Genomic DNA, 23,323 nt, shown 5'->3' with positions numbered 1-23,323 from the left:
AGGGTTTTAATCAGACTCCGTACAGTTTTCGTCCATCAGAACTAATCAGCCTGAGTTAGTGTAGAGTAGTATGCGGATCGGAGCTGGAACGGCTGGTTAGTTTGGTTTTTAATGTCAAACACCAAGGACTTATATATACGTCCCTGCAAACACTAATAATTTCCGATATCATTTACAATTTCCGTTACATGTATCACAAACTTTTCTCCTTCACAATAGAATAAAAACAGAGAGGTATTTAAGTGTCAAATGATTGATTTGTATTTTCCTAAAACAATATCATTAATTAAAGGTAGGTCGAATTAAGCAAAATATAGTGTGTATTTTATGTTAAATTATGTTATTTACATTGGCACATTATGATATACTTACACATAATTTTGTTTATCACTATTATAATAATAAATAATCTAGATATAGAAAGATTTGGTATGAGTGCAGAATTAGACAACTCTCCATCAAAGTAACAATTTATAAATGTAAACCATTATAGGTCAAGGTACGGCCTTACACATAGAGCCCTGGCTCACACCGAACAGCAAGCTCTGTATAAAGGGCCCAACAAATTACTAAACTAGTATAAAGCCATTCAAAAGTGAAACCCAACGTTCTAATCTATATAAAAACGAGAAAAAGACACACGTATGAACCACACAAACAGACGACAACTACTGTACATCAGATTCCTTTCTACTTGTATGTTGAAGTTATGTAATCAGTATTATGCATAAACCCTGTAATTGTTAGGGATTATGTATAGAATCACTGACTGATAACTTTATTGGTTTATATATGATTACTTCTATTTTCAGGAACTACGCACAATCAATAGAAAAAAGTAAGGGGTTACAAGTATACTAACTATATAATAACTGGAATAAACGGACAAGGCTTAATTAAAGGTAAAATAATGTATTCTATAAAAATCATATATAACATCTTTAGAAACAATAAGTTTTAGAAGTCCAAGCTCAATATTTTAATACAAATCATGTATTTTTAAAAACTGCTTTGAATGAATTCTGTATTGATTGATTGATTGATTGATTGATTGATTGATTGATTGATTGATTGATTGATTGGTGATTTCTTAACGCGGCGAAATTCTCTGTAAAATTACTTGCTCTGCAGTTCGTCATAGTTTCGCCTTGGCAGAGTAAAAACAAATGAGACTTAACAGTATTTTGTTTCCGACAGCATCGTTGTCATCGGCGTCAACAATGTATTAGTTTTCGAATAGGTCGGTTTATGTGGTAAGTCAATGATATTTGGTATGCAGTTGTATTAGCCTTGACACAACTCATTGGCATGGTCTATTGACTTTGAAACTTTTTCTTACTTCACACGTCTTTGTTTTTGATAAGGTCAGTTTAAGAAGACCCAGTAATCAGAAATGATCCTTTTTCAATCGGCATCCTCGGGTATATCCGCTACTCTAAAGGTACGGAATCGACCGAGTTGTGACGAATGACTAAGACCCCAATCGGCAAACCTCGGGTTAATCCGTTACTAAGATACGGAATCGACCGAGTTTTGACGAATGTATTCTTTTTCAGTACTTTAATGAACGAACTGGTTTTTTTCATCTGCTTGGCCTAACCACATGTTATTTTCTTATCAAATTTGAGATAAGAATTTTTTTAGGGGGGAAAAAACCAGACACCATCCTCCTCTCTCCCTTTCTAGGTCAAATGGTCGTTCCCTTACAACAAATTACATGACCTTTGGATTGATGTTGGTATTATCAATTTCATTTTTAAATCCTTTTTTTAAGGTTCAAGTTTACTTCTGTTTTGTACAGGTATTTTGCTCTGTTATGTATCAGAGCACTGGTCTCCGACAACAGATATGTACATACTTGTGGTTGGTAGCTTGATCAAAAAAGTTTTTTTTAAAGTTTTATATACAGATAATAGCTGTGGATTATAAAACAAATATATAGTACTACGTGATCAAGTGGTTCAACCCAATTACATAGAATATATAACCTGAAAACAATATTCAATTAAAATGTTAAATGTTTATAAATATACAAGGAAGGGAACTGGTCACTTAAAACATAACGCGGTCAATCGTAACTACTCGGCCATTCTCGCTATGCCGAGTACAATTTCTTCGTGCAACCAGAAGGGCCGAGTAGTTCCGATTGATAAATGTAACATGGTAATACTGATGAATTATTTGTCTATATCTTTGAATTGTGTTTATCAACCGATGGATCTTAATATAAATTTATAATGCTTTAATTCATTTCAGGATTGTTTTAAAATAATTCTTAAAATTTGTAAATCATTGGTCATTTTCAGGGATTAATTATTAATTATTATTTAATCACTAATGATTTTCTACAAATTCACTCTAACATATATACACCTGAAAACAGATCCGATCTAAAAGGGAAAATTGGCGGGAGTCGTCGATATTGTCAGCAATCGAAATCGTGCAGTTGGGGTTACAGAAGTGGGGAGACCCAGGGCAACTTTGGAGATTCATTACCGAATCTAGCACAGTGACATATAGTATTATCATTTTTGAAGGGGATTCCAACCGTGATATGTCCCCGTTCATATGCATTAATAATTATAAAAGGGGTACAAACATAGTTATATCCGTACCTCTCACGATTGTCTCATCCTTTATTTGGGATCCGCCCCTGAGCAGTTGTTTGATTATAACCCTTACCCTTGTTTTAACAAACTTAGATTTCAAAAAATTGTAAATGATCAATATTAGCATGTTTAAATTATATGTTGATTACGTTTATTCAATACTCGACATACATGCATATTTTTAAAGATAAATTAATCCATGCTTTAAAAGATTAATATGACAGATCGTTGTTTGTTTAACGAACATAAAATATGTTGTGAAGATTTAGATACACATTTCAGATTTCTTTACAGGTAAGTTTATAAAAACAAAAAAAGTCAATACATTTATATGTACAAACTTTATCAGCTATTAGTCTGATAGATTACAGGGGTCAACCTTGAAATCAACCAAATCAGTCAGACTAGAGACCGGTAAATTTACCTTCTTAAATATGGAAGGAAAAGTACAAATTTGAACGTGGATAGAAAGTACTGGATACTTTTGGCTTTATATGTTATAGGTGAGTTCGAATTTTTATTTAATACTTATAATTAATGAATAAATTAGGCGTTTGAATTGTTTACATTGTCATTTCGGGGCCTCTTTTTAGCTGATTATGCGGTTATGGACATTGTTCATTGTTGAAGGCCGAACGGTGACCTAAAGTTGTTAATTTCTATTGTCATTTGGTCTTGTGGAGAGTTGCCTCATTGACAATCATGACACACCTTCCTTTTTATATAAAATAGATAATATAAATGATCTAAATCTTTGGACAGTACATCTGATCGCACTAATCACATACTGGACTAAAATAGTACAATCATGCTAGATTATCTTGTTACGTAAGCGCGGGTTTGGATTGGGTTTACAAGACAAGACAAGACAGACAAGACAATATTTTATTTACATCATAGAGAATATTGGAAAGACACCAGATTTAAGGACAAACAAAATCTTAAAAAGAAGAGAATAATAGGGTGCTAAAATATAAAAATAGAAAATAATGGGCAAAATAAAGATAGAATATAGACTAACGAAAAATTGGTTTTAAAAATAAAATTAAGAAATTAAGGACCCCAATCCACACGTACGTACCCTAGTAATCAATCGTTTTTGTTTGTTTGAAAGACAAATAATGACGATAGTAAATAACTTTATATTTGTACCTTTAGAGTCAAAAATACAACTTTGTTATAACAAAAGACCAAGATCAGCATAAGCTTTGGATAAACTGCTGATTCAATGATATTTTTCATTTTTTTTTTATCTTTTTTTATATTTTTGTCAAAATAAATATTTTGTCACATTTTTGGAAAATTGAACGAGCAAAATTGATTATAGTCAAGGTGTTTGGTACATGTACCATCTGAAGTTATATTGATATACATGTGATGTTTGTACTGCGAATCTTTTTTCGACAAGTATTTTTATTTATTACTACATGTATAATATGCGCCATTTAATGAGGAACACGTCTTCTTGTGTATACATATTTCATTTACGATTACTCTCTATACATAGACTGAGGCACACATTTTAAATCTTTTTTTTATAAATTTTCTTCTTCAATTTTGAAGATCTCTGAATTTATTATTTTTGAAGGTCGCTCTGAAAACATATTGGTTGCTTTTCTTATGCTCGCAGATCTCAAAACTTGGCGTTCTAACTTCTGGAGACTGATAATGAAATAATTATATTTCTTTTTACAAATGAAAATGTGGTATTGCATACTGCCAAAATCTGCTGTGAAAAAAACGAAAACGTATTTTATACTCGTGATAGTTGACTTGTATTTGTATTATAATTTTAAGAAAAAATGTTTTATAGTCTCTTAAAACTCTTTATAGAGTGGCTCTTGTTGTTATCTTGTGTTTTAAAAAGCTGTATATTTTATATGTGACAAGTGGTATGACTTTCATACAGAATGTGTCTTGTCTGGTATTGATATAGGTAAAACAAGTACAGGTATGATATAGGTAAAAAAAAATAACAGGTAAATGTGGCGCAATTTCATTTCACTTATTGGCGCAATTAATACCATCAAAATAAAAGAGAGTGGCGCAATTAATACCTTTACAAACCCGCAATTGGCGCAAATTGATTCTGCCCATTAATGGGCGATATCTTTTTGCGCCAAAAAGTAACTCATTTGCGCCACAACTTAATTGCGCCAATACTTCTTTTGCGCCACCTAATTTTCAAAACTATAGGTATCATTTGCGCCAATAAAATAATCCTCTAATTGCTCCAATTTTATTTATTTTTATATAACAACTAAATAATTGACTAGGTACCATCAGCAAAAAATTCCTCTGACATTGTAGACAGAAAATAGCCTCGCATCCTGTTAAAATTATCCCGCTTTGTGGATAGTTACACAACACAAAGTCATCTGTGTTTGTTACAAAAACAATATCTTCCAATATTCTGAAATTCTGCTTGATTCCTAGGTTAAGCCGGACACAGTTTTCTTCTCTCTCTATACATAGACTGAGGCACACATTTTAAATCTTTTTTTTATAAATTTTCTTCTTCAATTTTGAAGATCTCTGAATTTATTATTTTTGAAGGTCGCTCTGAAAACATATTGGTTGCTTTTCTTATGCTCGCAGATCTCAAAACTTGGCGTTCTAACTTCTGGAGACTGATAATGAAATAATTATATTTCTTTTTACAAATGAAAATGTGGTATTGCATACTGCCAAAATCTGCTGTGAAAAAAACGAAAACGTATTTTATACTCGTGATAGTTGACTTGTATTTGTATTATAATTTTAAGAAAAAATGTTTTATAGTCTCTTAAAACTCTTTATAGAGTGGCTCTTGTTGTTATCTTGTGTTTTAAAAAGCTGTATATTTTATATGTGACAAGTGGTATGACTTTCATACAGAATGTGTCTTGTCTGGTATTGATATAGGTAAAACAAGTACAGGTATGATATAGGTAAAAAAAAATAACAGGTAAATGTGGCGCAATTTCATTTCACTTATTGGCGCAATTAATACCATCAAAATAAAAGAGAGTGGCGCAATTAATACCTTTACAAACCCGCAATTGGCGCAAATTGATTCTGCCCGAATTAATTACCTTTCCACCCCTAATTGTTTACTGAATAAACATACATAGGGCCAATAACATATCTTGGTCAGCTATTTATTGTTACTTGAAGATATTTGAAGTATGTACAATTAGTCTATGATAGTCCAGAAGGGGTTACAGAAGAGAAAATAAGACCAAAACTTACATATAAGACAAAGGCAAAACAAAAACAAAAATAAGGGAAAATTGGCTTTTCAAACATATATAGAGAATCGAGAATAATGGGTGGGGCGGCGGAGGTGGGGTGTTAAAAATTGCGAAAAATTACCTAAATAGTAGATATTAAATATAGAGGTAATGTTCCTTATCCAGCCCCTCATAAAAGTACATACAGATGTATTACAAGTATGATAACCATTTTTTCCGAATTTGACAAATGTCGTCTGTTGTTAAAATATCACCACTTTGCCGGTATGTACCATACACGGTTTATAAAAACAAATTTTTAATGCAAAAACATGGTCTTCTAAATTAAACAACGTGTATTTATGATTTTGTCACGAGGTACTATATACTAATCTTTAACACATTGTGATGATATGACTGATTATACCGAACGAGGCTCATGAGGGGGGTCAATCATTTCTGTTTCTTTAATTTTTATGTCGAATTTCTCTATTCTTTATCCTTTTTGTATTATTTGCTACATTTATATTTTAGCATCCCATTATTATTTTTTTTTCTATTTTTTTCATTCTTATCTTTTTCTTTATTTTCCTAACTTTTATATATACTTATATATCTTGTAAGTCCTATACAGACCCTCATAAAATTATAGACAAATAACGATACATGATGACTTTGTGAATTGTATTGTTTTACCTATGAAAGGTGAGTTAGTTTATGATTGCATAATGTATTAAATATTAATTATTAATTAAGTTTCTACTTTATTATTCTTAATTTAAAACAAAATGTCTGTATAGTAAATAAGAATCACATTCGAATTGATTTTCCTTTATGTTTGAAGTATCTGCCGCTGGACGATTAGGGACCAAACGTGCATACATACAATTAAGACACGTCCCTTCATCCTTAAACAGCCTACCCCGAATCCAGCATCACCTACCCCCAAATCCAATCCGAATCCCCTCAATCAAAGCGTGAGTTTGAACAGTATTCAATATACACCGATATAAACATTATAAGTTTTTTTTAACGAAAATAATATGTACATACGTTTGTACATATTCTATGTTCAAATCTTTCCCTGTTTCCGGCGCTATAATAATGCATTCTTTGAAAAAAGTGCACACCAAATGTGTTGTGATTGGCTATAATGTTACAACGTGATAATGGCGGTTAATTAGCATCATGGTAAAATGCAACCAATGGCGTGATATTATTTTCAAACTGCACATGTGCTCCGGAAGGGTAAACACTTTCCATCTTCATATGTGGAACCCGTTGTACTGCTCATACAAAAAGTGTTTTGATTGTTTTATTGTGGTTTTATTGTGGTTTTATTGTGGTTCACAAGCTCTCTTAACTGATTAACAGAATTTGTTAGTCTGCTTAAAGAGGTCTTACTCATTGTTTTTATGACCTTTTAACGAGACTGTATATTCTGCTTAACGATACATAATGTTTTGTATATGTATATACAACGAAATCTATTTATCTGCATACTCCATAAAGGGTTACGTCAGGTCATACTTTCCTCTTTTACTAGAACGAAACAAAAGGATTAGAACCAACATTATGTACCATCATCAGCGGATAAAGGTACCCCGAAGCTAAGAAACAATGACAGCAAAAAAAGTGCCTATCCTTATCCCCGTACAGTAACGAACTTGTCGCTATTCGCCGTACCATTTTCCCGATTTATTAACCTGAATTTCTCTATGTAAACGATAATGTGATTCGAAAAACAGGGTTGTTCATCCTAAATTATAATAAACCTCTGTTCGGCGAAAATGTTAATTAAAAGGTTGAGGGATAAATGTGTTTTAACAGGCATGAACTCCTCACATGTTTTGTTGAACATGTACGTCCCTCCTTTTTTGATTCTGACGATTTGATGAGAGAGATAGCCAATTAAGGACCTTAATCAGTCCTACTATAAATATCATTAGGAATCACTATCACACAACTTAACTTGTCCGCAAAACGCAGCATATAATAAAAATTAGTAGAATTAGTCTAGACCTCACCTTTTTTTTTTGGAGGGGGGGGAGGTCGCCGCTAAGGGGATACTTAGACTTCACCTTTTTTTTTGGGGGGGGGGGGGTCGACGATAAGGGGGTACTTATATCCGACGACGATTCTACACAGTGACCAATTTTTCGGATTTTTCTGTATAGAATGCTATGACATATTTATCGTCAATAAGTAGACACAATATCAACATGCTGTTTTTGCAGAAAATAGACTTTCGATGTCGGTTAGAACATTAATTGACTGATTGATTGATTTGTGTTTAGCGCCACTTTCAGTAATATTGTGCTATTTCATGGCGTTCAGTTTTTATTGGCCGAGGAAGTCGGAGTGTTCGGAAAGAACATCAGACCTTTGGTATAAAAACTGACAATCCTAGTCAATTAAAAGTGTAGTGGAGTGGGATGCGAACCCTCAACCTAAGTGTTAACAGTCGAATTATAATGTTTACACCAATCGGCCAGTGAGCCACCTGGACAATAGAAACTGGTGATATATATTTTTTTTTAAATGCCGTATTTATGTTCTACACAAAGTGGTGTGATTTTCAACGGCGTGTTATACCACTTTTTATTCCTTATATTAAAAGTTACTCATAGATGCATCTCAAACACTATAGAAAAATTAGATGAATAAATTTTTTTCATTTGGTTAATTTTTTTATTCAAGTATATATTTTTTGCAATCCCAAATTCGATCCAATCACTTTATACTTATAATTATTATAGCTTAGACTGTATTAATGGCTAATCGAAATTAATTTCACAAAGAAAATGGACAGATCGTAAAAACACTATTTCGACTAAAAACACGTTATCTATACGGTTATAATTACAGGTATTGATTTTTAGACATACAAGCACTTTTTGGTTTTATAATTGTTTAACGATAAAAATTCATCATATTCTCTCCCATAAGAAGATATCGAACTCATTGAGTTTTCCAGTTTTCAGACAGACGACAGCTTGTATGCTTTTGTAAAAAGCATGGATAAAGTGTCATCTTACTAAAAGCTTGATTTTAATGTGTACATTATGTTGATATATTATCTAAATAGTCCGGCGGCTTTGTGAAAAATTGTGCACATCCTGTTACAAGCATGAAATTTGGCATAGACCTTCCTCAACTATTACTCTTTTATTTCAGATAGGGAGGCATTTGAAAAAAATGTCTCACTTCCGGTAAAATCCAAAATGGCGGACGTCATACTTAAATCAGCCCAATATCTAAGGCTAGCGTGTAAAAATGTGTTATTATCATGCTACTATCATAATATTTGGTAGAGATCTTTATTTTTTACTACTTTTGGATAAATCAAATAGATAAGATGTCTTCAGTTAAAATCCAACATGGCGGACATTGTACTTAGATAAGCTCATTTTTTAGGGAAGGTAATTGAAATGTGTTTTAACGTATTGCTACTATCATTACATTGTGTAGGAACCTTTCTTTGGTGCTTCTGATGGATAAAATGTATAAGACATATGTCTTAAAAACCCTTACTTCTTTAAATACCCAAAATGGCGGACATAGAAATATCATTTTTTTATTCAAATTTTTAACTTTTTTCAAAATGTAAAGAAAAGGATTTTATTTTGTGCTGGTCATTAAACTTTTGGCTTAAAGTTATCACCAAAACCACTTATTCTAGCATGTTGTAAATGTTTAGATATAAAGTTGACACTTCCGGTAAAAATATGACGTCAATTTCAAAGATGAGTCCTCAATCTATTTCTCCGATGTAGAGTTTTGGATAGATTGATTAAAACAAAACAAAATCACTATAGTATTAAAAAATATTTAAAATTACTACTATTTGGCCAAGAATACATGTTTATTCACAGTCACCAACACATGCAGATAAGGCAGTGCACGGAGACCCCTTTTTCCACATTAAAAATAACCGCGGCATCCTTTCTTACATCCATAATGTACCAGCTTCTGAAAAAATTATGAGGTTTCAGAAAGAGTTTTTTTTTAAAGGGACCCTCTTTGTCCCTTCGCAATCCTTTAATGACTAGACAAGTAGCATAAGAGTCAATCCCAAGCTCGTCTCACTAAACACCTGCATTAGTATATTGCACGTTTTACATGCTTGAAAAGACTAGGCCAAGTCGTGGGAATAGCCTCACTTATAATGAGCTTTCCATTTTGTGGAAAAATTGACTTTCTTGCTTCGTTAATCATGTAAGCTCCATCTGATAAGTTTATACGATCTTAAAATAAAAACCACGGTGAGTAAGGCTGATAAATCATCATTCTTTATGTTAACGTCACATCTTCAAATACCATCAATGTCTCCCACACAGTCTTTTTTTCCTTTAAAAGCAAAGAGAGAACCGTATCACAACCGGTAAAGGTATGGGTCAGAAATAAGTGTGTTTGATCACTCATTGCCTAGTGCATTTGAAAGGCCATTGATAGATATTAATCCAAAGATTTTTGCCTCCCCAAACACAATCCATAGTTTGTCTGCCCCTATGTCACGGAATAGCGAAATAGTATTGATAGCATCATCAGTGACTGTTAATCATGACTTGTTTAAGTTTGTGTTTCACTGCATCAGACACATGCACCATGATTTAAGTGTCAGTCTCTTTATGTGAACATGGTGCTACACTTAAAATACATCACGTGGTGGATAATATAGAATATCCTGAGCATTTGTTGCTACAACTACCATACTCATCAAAGACTTCATCCACTCTTGTTACAGTTTTAAGGTATTTTATTAAGGTATTAAGGACAAAATACCCTTTCATCATACTCGTTAGGAAACACCTTGAAACTGTAACAACAGTGGATGTAGTGTCGGATGTGAACATAGGCAATACTGGTAGTTTGAAAGCTGCTAAAAGAAGCAAGAGCAACATTTAGGGGAAAGGGAATACACAGACGAATCCAGGATTAAAAGCATCCTCAAAATTGGCAAAGTTTTCTGAGAGACGACGACAGTAAGAAAGAACTTTTAAGTTTCAGATGCTCAGGATGTTCAGTGTTATCCAACACTTGATGATGTTTCAAGTTAAGCACCATGTTTACACGAAGAGGCTGACACTAGAATCAAGATCGATGTGTCTGATGCGGTGAAACACAGACTTAAATGAGTCATGACTCAAACAGATACTGATGTCATTGCTTTTTCGCTATTCCGTGACATAGGGGCAGACAAACTTTGATTTGCATTCGGAAGGGAAAAAGTATAAGATATAAATCAATCAATGACCTTTCAAATGCACTAGGCATTAAAAGATAACACGTTTGCTGGAAAAGGAACTGCATTGGTGACATTAATGGAGTTTGAAGATGTGACTATAGCATTTAGAATGATGATTGACCAGCCAACATCACAATATGGATTTGATAAGTTTAATGTCATTGAAAACGATAGGTGGTTTTGTTGTAAGGTCGAAAAAAAGAAACAGATTTGGTTAACAAGGCAAGAAAATATGTGTTTTTGGAATTTAACGATGTGAGAAACAATACCACAGTCTTTGTAAATGTTGGAAATCAGCTCTCCGATTGTGAATTGTGGCCTACCGAGTATGCTGATTGGGTACTATGCCCTTACCTTAATAAAATACCTTGAAACTGAAATTCGAGTGGAGAAGTCTTGGGTGCGTATGGTAGTTATAGCAACAAATGTTCAGGATATTCTATCTTATCCACCACGTGATGTATTTCAAGTTCAGCACCAAGTTCACATTTAGAGGCAGACACTAAAATCATGGTGCATGTGTATGATGCAGTCAAACACAAACTTAAACGAGTCATGATTCGAACAGTCGTTAATGATGATGCTGTCACTACTGTTTCGCTATTCTGTCACATAGGGGTTGACGAACTATGGATTTTGTTTGGGAGGGCAAAAAACTTTGGATTAATATCTATCAATGGCCTTTCAAATGTACTAGGTAATGAGTGATCTGAGTGATCTGACCCACTTATTGTTATCCATGCCTTTACCTGTTGTGATATGGTTCTCTCTTTGCTTGAAAGGGGAAAAAGACTATGTGGGAAACATTGATTGCATTTGAAGATATGACTTTAACAAAAAGAATGATGATTAATCAGACTAAATCATCGGGGTTTTACTGTAAGCTCGCACAAACTTAACAGATCGGTATAACATTGTTAACGAAGCAAGAAAATAACTATTTGCGCAAAAGGGAAGGCTTTTTGATGCTATCCCTCAACTTGGTCATGTCTTTTCCAGCATGCAAATCATGCAATATACTTAGGTAGGTGTTTAGGGAGACGAGCTTGTGATCGGCTCTTATGCTACCCACTCAAGGCGAGGACAAAGATGATAGCTTTTTAAAAACTCTTTTTGAGATCTAATCATTTTGTCAGAATTTTGTACAATGGTGATGTAAGAAAGGATACCGCGGTTATTTTTAATGTTGAAAATCGGGTATCCCGTGCACTGCGATGTGTGCATGTCATTGTGACTGTGAATAAAAAAATGTATTCTTGGCCAAAAAGTAGTAACTTTAAATATTTTTTAGTAATAAGGTAATTTTATTTTGTTTTAATCAATCTATCCAAAACTCTACATCGAAGAAATAGATTGAGGACTCATCCTTGAAATTTAAGTCATATTTTTACCGGAAGGGTCAACTTTATATCTAAACATTTACAACATGCTAGAATAAGTGGTTTTGGTGATAACTTTAAGCCAAAAGTTTAATGGCCAGCACAAAATAAAATCCTTGTCTTTACATTTTGAAAAAAGTTAAAAATTTGAATAAAAAAATGATATTTCTATGTCCGCCATTTTGGGTATTTAAAGAAGTAAGGGTTTTTAAGACATATGTCTTATACATTGTATCCATCAGAAGCACCAAAGAAAGGTTCCTTCACAATGTAATGATAGTAGCAATACGTTAAAACACATTTCAATTACCCTCCCTAAAAATAAGCTTATTTAAGTACAATGTCCGCCATGTTGGATTTTAACCGGAAGTGGGGTTTCTGAAGACATCTTATCTATTTGATTTATCCAAAAGTAGTAAAAAACAAAGGTCTCTACCAAATATTATGATAGTAGAATGATAATAACACATTTTTACACGCTAGCCTTCGATATTTGGCTGATTTAAGTATGACGTCCGCCATTTTGGATTTTTCCGGAAGTGAGACCTTTTTTTCAAATGCCTCCCTATCTGAAATAAAAGAGTAATAGTTGAGGAAGGTCTATGCCAAATTTCATGATTGTAACAGGATGTGCACAATTCGTCTGAAATATGCTTGTAGCCGCCGGACTAATAAAGACAAAGTTTGGATGAGGAATCCATTTTTTATAGTTTATTTAAAGTATTTTTTCATATTCCTCTGAAACACATTTTTTTTATATTACATTTTAACATGGGGTTTTTATTGCTTAAAAGGCACATTAATGTTTGAGTAATTTTCTGGGTTTATTTTCATTTCTTTAAAAAAATAATCTGAAAATGAGTAGCAAGAATAAATTCCTCCAGAATGTAAATTTATGTTTGCTTGTAAAGATTCTTTAACCAGGGGATTAATATTATTACAATGTATTCTACAAAAATACATTAGTGTTTGAGTTTTTATATAGGAGTCCAAGGTAAATCTACCTAATTCTAATCTAGCACCTATGTAAGACAAGTGGCTGTCTTTTTCAGTCCCAATACTGCTTTACAAAATTTAAAAATACATATGACACCGACGTGATATATATAGATGCCCTTTCTCTCTTTACCACTTTGTTGTGATCCTATTGACCTTTACTCTTTCTGTTTATGCATTGTTTTTAAATCTTTCGCGTACGATTGAAACTTGATTTCTACTTAGCTTGCCGATATTTTCATGAAAATATTAATTTTTAGTTAACGCAGGAAGGCTTTGAAATAACACTTTATCTGACATCTCTTTCCGTTTATATTCTATTTGTGCTGAAATCTGGATTCAGAATATTTAGTTTTGTCATCTTAGTCCGGCGGCTACAAGCATATTTCAGACGAGTTGTGCACATCCTGCTACAAGCATGAAATTTGGCATAAACCTTCCTCAACTGTTACTCTTTTGTTTCAGATAGGGATGCATTTGAAAAAAAATTCTCACTTCGGTAAAATCCAAAATGGCGGACATCATACTTTGAATCAGCCTTATATCGAAGGCTAGTGTGTGAAAAGGTGTTATTATCATGCTACTAGCATAATATTTGGTACAAACCTCTGTTATGTACTACTTTTGAATATATTATATATTATTATCTGCTTGACCACACTATTTAAAAAGAAAATTACCCCCCCCCCCTCCTTTTTTTTAAAAGTTAAATGGTTGTTCTCTTATACTTTTTGCAACAGGAACTTAATTTATACATAGTTTTTGAGAAATTTTTGTAACTCTTTGTTGACAGATTAAACAGGAATTCGAATGTGTCTTTTGTTCACTTAAAAAAATCATTTCCCCCTTACATTTGATTAATACTTCATTGTCGGGACATGTGTGTACTTGTTATCTAATTTTTGACAGTCTAGAAAAACCTTATAATACCTACATCTCTTTTGTTCATAATAAGGGAAAAGATCGCAGACGATTTGACCTTGAATCATACCAAGTCTTTATTTTACAGACATGTATGTAAATGTTATCTTAGTTTTGACAGTCTGGAGAAACCTTATAATTCTCTTTCTTTTTTGTTCATTTCAAAAGAAATCTTGAAATATACGGTTCGAACTTGGCTCACACTTTATTTTTCAGATATGAATGTAAATATTCATTTGAAGGTTATATATGAATGTTAACATATAACCTTTAGCCTATATATCTTTATATTATACAAACAATCTCTTTCTCATACGACTGGTCTTTGATTTATACGTTTCCATGTATGTTTGTTATATGGTCCGAGAACACAATTAATTCGTAGTGCATTTCTTTTAGAACATAAATGAAAATAAAAAAAATCCCACCTGCGCTTTCACAAAGAAACTTTTACAGTGTGTTGTAGTACTTTTGGGACAAATTATATCAAATTTATAGAAAACTTCATCGCCTCTAACTCAAAATATGGACAATTTTATGTTTAGGGCGTCTTGAAATCTTTTGACAGCTTCCAAAGTGCTCATTTTCAACCTTTCTCAGCTGGACCATATCACTACTTTCCTTTAAAATTCTGGACCCAAATTTTTTTACAGTGTAATTTCATCCCCCTACTTGCAATTGAGGCATTGAACATGGAGAAATAAATTTGGAAGGGGTATAAAAATTAATGGCAAGTAACCCACTGTCAACACTAGGGACTATATTTGTGAACAACGAAAAGAATAACGAAAATTAAGGGACGACAGAACAACGAAAAGAACAACGAAAATTAAGGGACGACAGAACAACGAAAAGAACAACGAAAATTAAGGGACGACAATGGTGGTCTCGGACCTAAGATAAGGTAAACAGATTACCTTTAGTTTTTGGATGGGTTGCTCTTGCTCAGTTCTAGCTTTCTGTGTCCTTTTTGAGTACTTTTATTTGTGTGTATGTTTGTCTTTTTCCCTCCTCAGCCATGGCGTTGTCAGTTTATTTTGAACTTTAAGTTTGAATTCCCCTCTTGTATGTTTCGCCTCTCCTTTTACAGTAAAGTTTAAAGATACATTAATACCCAGCACCTCTCTTGTTTATAAAAGAAGGAGAAAAATGCAGAAGCTATAATCTGGAAATATACTAACTCTTAGTTTTTGAGACAACTATGCATAAGTTAAAAGTTAAGGTAAAGGTGATCTTTGTTTTGAACCTTTTTGTTCATTAAGCGTTTCAATTGTTCTGATACTTATATATCAATCACTAAGTCTTGCTTTTCAAATATTTGGGTTTGAGCGTTCTTGGTGAAGGTAAATCAAGCAAAGCTCTTCGGACGCATGAACATTACGTGTTATTTTCAGTCTTTATCGTAGTTTCGTCAGGAAGGTTTGGAGAAAACCTTCTTTTTTTCATATCAAAAGAAATATTTAGATAAATTTTATACAATTGAACCTCGGTTCATACTTTATTAGCAACATCCCAGCGGCACCAGCATATGTAGTATATGTGTCTCAATTGAAACGTTACTCTATAGCTAGCTCAAGTACGTTGATTTTATTGAACGAGGAATACTGCTTTCTCAAAAGTTGCTAAGACAGGGCTATAAATCAATCAAATTAAGGTCATCACTCAAGAAATTTTACGTTCGCCATCATGAGCTGACTGGTCATTATGGCAAAAGTGAGTCAGAAATCATATCTGATATTTTTCCTCAGTCATAATAACCTTCCATCATTACCGAACTGAACAAAGAAATAACACGACGGGTGCCGTATACGGTGCAAGAAATGCTTACCCTTCCGGAGCATCGTATTTCAATCCCGGTTTTTAGTGGAGTTCGTGTTGTTTCTTATTTCTTATTTATAACTGTTGATGTAAATTTCCATTGGTTTTGTGAGTCTTTGTTTACTCCTTGGTTTTGATTGTTATTGTCTTTGCAATATATGGTTATTGAATGAATATTGGGGAATATTGTCCTAAGTAGAATTTTATATTGCACGAGCTTGCACAACCGTATGGACTTAAACAATGAAAAAAAATATTCCTTATAGTCGACTATTAAAGGCACTGAATGTCATTCTATTATATCATTATTTTGTTTATTTGTATAAATATGTTTTTGTTTGTTTTTACTGTTTATGTTCACATATCCCTGATGGGGTCTTGAAAAATAAAAAGTTTCAAAGTTTTAAAAATCGGACCTTGATTTTTACATTTTTTTTAGTAATGTTTGTAACTACTCATTGTTGGGTTATGTACAATTTGGAAAGTATAAAAATAACTTAACATCCAACAATTAAACCCGAATAATTCAGTCCTTCCCCGTAATCGATTTCTCCTGCGATGTAAATGACGTAATCTTAGATCGAAATTATTCGGGTTCATACCCAACATATCTTTTGTACGCTAAAAAAAATATTTCCACACAATAGGACCTTACATTTAATTTATATCATATCTTCTAGAGTAGACATGTATATAAATGCATTTACTTAATTTTGACAGTCTTAAAAAAAAATTATAAAACCTATATCTCTTTTGTTCATATTAAGGGAAAAGATCGCAGACGATTTGACATCGAATCATACCAAGTCTTTATTTTACAGACATTTGTGTAAATGTTACAATCTGGAGAAACCTTATAATTCACTTTCCTGTTCGTTTTCATATCAAAAGAAATCTTAAAATATACGGTTCGAACTTGGTTCACACTTTATTTTTCAGATATGAACGTATATATTCATTCTAGGTTATATATGAATGTTAAAAGATAACCTATACCCTATATATCTTAATGTTAAACAAAGAATCTTTTTTCTCATACGATTGGTCCTTGGTTTATACTTTATTCAGGTAGGTTTTTACAGATCACCTCTAGTTTTTGGTTCATTATCTTGCTCAGTTTTAGTTTTTTGTGTTCTTTGTGTACTTTTATTTGTTAGTCTGTTTGTCTTTTTCCTTTTAAGCCATAACGTTGTCAATTTATTTTGAACATTAAGTTTGAATACCCCTCTTGTTTGTTTGTTAGTTTGAATGTCCCTCTTTTATACAGTAATGTTTAGAGATAGATTAATACCGAACATCTCTTTTGTTATAAAAGAAGGAAAAAATGAAGTAGATTTAATCTTGTAATATACCAATTCTTAATTTTGAGACATTTATGCAAAAGTTAAAGTTGATCTTGGATGAATTTGGCTATTTTTGTTAACGGTCTTTTTGGTCATGTATCTCTTCAATTGTTTCGATTCTTACACATCCTTAGATCTCAATTAATCGGCTTTACGCGTTCCTAATGAAAGTAAAGCCAGAAAAGCGCTTCGGATGCATGCAATTTCTAACGTTTCTATTCATTTTGTCATCATCGTTTCGACAGGAAAGTCTGCGGAGAAACCTTATAACCCACTTCTTTTTTAAACTCTTATGAAATCTTTACGATTGGACCTTGTTTCATACTTTTTAAGATATGTACAGAGGCGGATTTAGGGGGGGGGGCAGGGGGTCAGGGCCCCCCTTTTTGGGAAAAAATTGGTTGCTTATAAGGGAATCACTGAAGCGTGACTAGAGCGGGCCCCCTCTTATGTCAATCAGTGGGCCCCCACTTATGAAATTTTCTGAATCCGCCACTGATGTATGTACATATTTATTTATGAATACATAACGACATGAAAACCTGTCATTTAGATGATAATATTATCAGGGTATATAACTTACTATTAAATATGTATCTGTGAGGTCACTGTTACTGAACAGCTTGAGTTCAATAAATCTATTGTCAAGTGTTTTAATAAGTAAATATTCATTTGTAGGTTAAACATGAAGGTTCAGAGATAAAGGAGTAGGTCCGGTAAGGACCGATTTTGGCCTCAAATCTCAAGTTCATCTGACGAAAGATTTTGACCACTATTTAAACACTTAAGTGTCTATTTCATTTGATTCAATTAGTTTACGTGAAAGATTTTAACTGATTAGGCATTAAAAAACGATCAAATATGAAAAATCTACCAAATATGCCGAACAATGTAACTTTTCGGATGGTTTTTGTCAAAAACGAAAGCGGCCGCATCCGTGTTCATCCTCAACCTTTATATATGTTATGCATTATCATCAAATACAAATTACATTTCAATATTATGGATGAACATAAATGCGGCCACTTTCGTTTTACACGGAAACCGTCTAAAATTTAACTAAAATGCTAGAATTGTGAAGATTTCAGTAATTTAGCATGACTTAATGGTGCTAGTACCCAATATATGTGCATTGTATTGACAAAAATAGCCCATATTTATGTAGCAGAAGCATTCTACTGTCCAAAAAATAACTAAAAGTTTACATTTAAACAATTTTGTAAAACTGCTTTATTTTCGGGCCAAAAAGGGTCTTACCGGACCTACTCCTTTATACCATACATAAAAAATAAGATGTGGAATAGGATTGTCAATGAGACAACTTTACGTCACTTTCAAATGAAATGAATACAAGAAATTATAGGCTCCTGACTTGGGACAGACACATACATACAGAATGTGGCGAGGTTTATGAATACGTATCTATATGAAACCATGTCATTATAGAAGTAAATATAGCCAGGGTACCTTACCGTAAATATTACCAGGGTACCTTACCGTTAAAACTGTATCGGTATGGTCATTGAATTTGTTAACAGCTTTATTGCAATACAAATATTGTCAAGTGTGAATAAGTAAATAATCATGTATAGTACATGAAGGTTAAGAGATATACAACATAAGATGTGGTATGATTGTCAATGAGACATCTTCCCGCTAACTTTCAATTGAAGTGGATATAAGCAATTATACATGTAGACCACTGTATGACCTTCAACAATGAAAATTATGTATAAAATGGCATATGATGACTAACTTTTTTATTTTGTTTTTCAGATAGGTGTATAAATATTCATCAATAGGTCAGAGAGAAAGGTTAATAGATAGCATATCAACCATAGAAGGCTATCCGAAGATAAAGATGCTATATTGGAGATAAAATAAATTACATAACCGAACTTGATGTAAACAACTCGAAATCAATTTCATTACGTTATTCTATTAATATCCGGAAAAGATAAATCCTTTTAGAGATTATTTTGGTGATATGTGTGACAGGTGTTTCTTAATTGATTGATATGTTTTATAATAAAAAGAATCGATTATCGTTTAACAGAGTAACACGAATGTATACGCCTTTTGAAATGTACTTAATGTTTTAATCGAAGAATAAAATTCAATGAAGTCACAGATTGAGAGAATCAATCGTCACGTATTCCGAACGGAGAAGAGTTAAAATATTCCGAAAGGAGGAAAGTAAAGGTATTCCAAACGGAGCAAAGTTAACACACTCCGAAAAGAGCGAAATTTTCATATTCTAGACGCTGGAAAATTAATTAAAATACCCCGAATAAAGGGAAGTTTACATATTCCAAAAGAAAGAAACGTAACATATTCCAATTGTATGAAAATACACTTGTGAAACATTTTTAAAAAGGAATATTTTATTGTGTTATTGCGTTCAAACATAAGTCCTATTGTTAATATAGGATATAGGACTATTAACGCCGGAAAACGCACATTCAAATAATGTATAGAACTTTACCATGAGGAAGTACTTTAAACATTTGGACTGATAAATTTGTCCATATAAATTCGCCGTTTCATTCAGGCGTGTTCTTTTTGGCCCTTGAAATCTCCAATGCAGAATATGTAACAGTTATTCGTATTGAGAAAAAGATAGTTCTCGATTCCTAGAATCGTCTAAAACAATTAAGTACACTAACGATTTTTTACAAGGACTTCGTCTTATATATAAAACAAAGTGATAACTGTGGTAAATTTGTGCAATCCATTTTGGCGAGTACGAGCGGTAGATATCAGCAGATATGGTGAACATATATTGGTGAGGTAATAATATGAAAAAGGACAAGGATCTACGTTGAAGTCAGAGATACCACGAGAATAGACTATGCGTGGAATAAACTTCAGAACCTTTAAATCGAAATCTTTGCTGGCATTTGTCACTGTGAGTTTCGTCATTTTGTTTACGTTTTATTCTTTTCATAGCGGTCAAATAGACATTTATAAACACTTAAATCAAAGGCGATATTATGGAGTTCAAGATTTGGTTTCTGGTGATCAAGATTTTGTAAAATCTAACAAATCGGTCATAATAACGAGGAAGCTGACAGAGGAAAGAAAAGAAAATATCCCGTTGTCTGCTGTAAATTTAACAAGTAATTCCAATCCATTAAAAATTCATTCAAATGATGAACGGGCGAAACGAAACAATTCAAGAAATTATTTCAATAACGTAAAAGCAAGATACGATACTAGCTCCGATTACAAAGCTGACAAATTGGTCGTATCAGGCAGTGTTGATACATTCGACATTAAACAAAGTTCAAAGGTCAAAATATTGATAAACAGTTCACACGAAAGGGAAAACACTTTTACTGATAACAGTAAAAGGACACGTTTTGATCACGTTCCTATCAATACGAAACGAGATTATTTAGTTACACCAATATTTAAGAGTACAGGTGACCAGGTTTCATCTTTTTCAAAGTCTGGTCTCATCAAAAATAGATATCCAAGTCGATTACTAAAACACAATAAGAAAATGGAAGGATATTTACGAAAGAAAAATAAATTAAAGAACAATTCGAATAAATTTTCGGAGAAAAATTATGGCATGCCCTTTATGAATGTTTTTCTTAGAGATAAAAATGACATTGAGGAAAATCAAAAACAAATTCGAACCGGAAATAGAAGAAACCCGGTTGTTCGGTTCCCTTACAAGGAAGCTTTGGGACGACAAAATTTAATTGATCGTTCATTTGGAATGCAGAATAAATATGAACAGATAAAAAAAACAATTTATAAATCAAAATTGTCAATGAACAAGACGTTACAAACTGACAACGAGGTTATAAATGAATCTTTGCCTGTGCGAAACGAATCGTGCAGTAGGTGCTTTAAAAATGACTTCGATATCTTGTTGAATCAAAACGATTTGTGCACTGAAGCAGATACAATCGATATTTTAATCCTTATTTCAAGTTCTCCAGGCGATTTCAACGAACGAAGAGCAATACGAGAAACATGGGGTTCAAACTGTAATCATGAAAACTCGTCAATGAAGCTTTTATTCGTAATCGGCAATACTCGTAACATTCCGGACAACATTCGTCAATCTCCGGCAATTCCGAGTGAAAATAATATAACTTCAAATCATTCTGAAAAAGAATTTTCTAAAGAGGGACTTCAGAAAGAAAGCATAATATTTAAAGACATTGTGCAGATTGATTTTGTTGATTCATATGGTAATTTAACTTTTAAAACTTTATCTGGAATAGCATGGGCCGTTAAGTTTTGTTCAAAAGCGAAATACATTATGAAAACTGACACAGATATGTTTGTGAATACAGAATTACTTCCCTTTTTAATACAACATGCACCGAAAAAAGAGTTTGTCGGTGGATATTGCTGGGGACCATCTTCACCAAACAGGGACCTTCTTTCAAAATGGTTCGTTTCGTATAACAGTTACCGAAAACCCCAGTTCCCGCCTATGTGTTCTGGTACCGGTTACATAATGAGTAGTGAAGTCGCTAGCTCTATATTGCGTAAGGCTAAAGATATTCCATTCTTTCACTTAGAAGATGTGTATATTGCATTGTGCTTGAAAAAAATTAACATTGAACCCCATAATTTATACGGGTTCAGTAACATACGTCCAGATTTTGATGCCTGTTTTTACAAGAGTAATGTAGTGACGTCACATTATATGACACCAGAAAACTTGTACGAATTCTGGCAACCAATCAAATCATGTAGTTTCTCAGTTTTGCCAGAGGATGTTTATAGAGAAGTGCCGTTACCGTATGTTTCATGATCTCAAAAATCGCAATTTTCTACAAGAGACGGAAATGAAGAAATTCTGATCTTTATTATTGTGAGACTTTGTTTTTAAATTGACAATGTTGTATAAAATGAAAGGTGGTATTTCGGATAATACAAATTCAGAAGTCTATAAGAATAGTATGCGTAATTTGAACGATCGTATTTGAAAATAAAAATAACGTAACGTCATTGGTTCAATATAAGCAATTGAGGACAATGTTAACCAATCACAACCTTTTGGTGCACGCTTTGAAAACATTACCCAAAATGCATCAGCTCATCTTAACTTGTGTATTTTTCGGGAGCAAAGTGCGTAACTAGTATTTGTCATTACGCTCGTCCTTGTTTACTGCTCAGCAATTGAAATATTTTAAATGGTTGGAAAATGTTAAATGATAGAGTAAAACAGTAAAAATAATCCAAATAAGATTTCAAGACAATGCCAACACTAATATCTATTGCTAGACATTTATGACTGCTATGCCACATTTGACGTTTTCAGTCAACTTTTGAACTTGTTAATAGATTGATCTAAAAATAATGTTAACTCTGAAAATAGATAGGAGAAATTCAAATATTGTTTAGATTTAAAAAAATGTACATCGATGAAGACAGAGTTGCTCTTAATTAAAACGTTCATAAGCCTCCTTATAGGCTTTTTGACCATTTGATAACTAGCACTTGGCTGTTTTATAGTGATTTTATTTATTACAAGACCAATTATTTCATGATTATTAGATTATTTACGACTGTATTATTGCGTGAACACCACGAGGTGCTCAAAAGCTTAAACACATCAAACGAATGGATAACTGTCATATTCCTGACTTGGTACATGCATTTTCGTATGTAGAAAATGGTGGATTGAACCTCGTTTTATAGCGCTAAACCTTTCATTTGAACGACAGTCCAATCAAATTCCAATATATTTATGACAACGATGCATGAACAAAAACCCAAACAAACATAATTGAGAACAAAAGTTAAAATTAGGGATATAACAGGTATA

The 23,323-nt window shown here is 32.9% G+C and overlaps 1 protein-coding gene across 3 annotated transcripts; it reads left to right on the top strand.

Annotated features, from left to right (window-relative positions):
* Positions 1-214: 214 nt before the first annotated feature.
* LOC134719027 (uncharacterized) lies at positions 215-22,503 on the top strand. Of its 3 annotated transcripts, XM_063581946.1 has the most exons (4): positions 215-292; positions 813-902; positions 2,974-3,112; positions 19,303-22,503. In XM_063581946.1, the coding sequence occupies exon 4, from the start codon at positions 20,378-20,380 to the stop codon at positions 22,304-22,306; it is 1,929 nt and encodes a 642-aa protein (XP_063438016.1). In that variant the 5' UTR covers positions 215-292; positions 813-902; positions 2,974-3,112; positions 19,303-20,377; the 3' UTR covers positions 22,307-22,503. The 3 variants fall into 3 exon arrangements, with proteins under 3 accessions (XP_063438016.1, XP_063438017.1, XP_063438018.1); XM_063581947.1 differs by lacking the exon at positions 2,974-3,112; XM_063581948.1 differs by lacking the exons at positions 215-292; positions 813-902; positions 2,974-3,112 and adding an exon at positions 6,510-6,526.
* Positions 22,504-23,323: the final 820 nt, after the last annotated feature.

This window comes from Mytilus trossulus, chromosome 5 (genome assembly GCF_036588685.1).
Source record: "Mytilus trossulus isolate FHL-02 chromosome 5, PNRI_Mtr1.1.1.hap1, whole genome shotgun sequence".
In the NCBI taxonomy this organism is placed as follows: domain Eukaryota; kingdom Metazoa; phylum Mollusca; class Bivalvia; order Mytilida; family Mytilidae; genus Mytilus; species Mytilus trossulus.
This window is presented reverse-complemented; position numbering and strand designations above follow the sequence as displayed.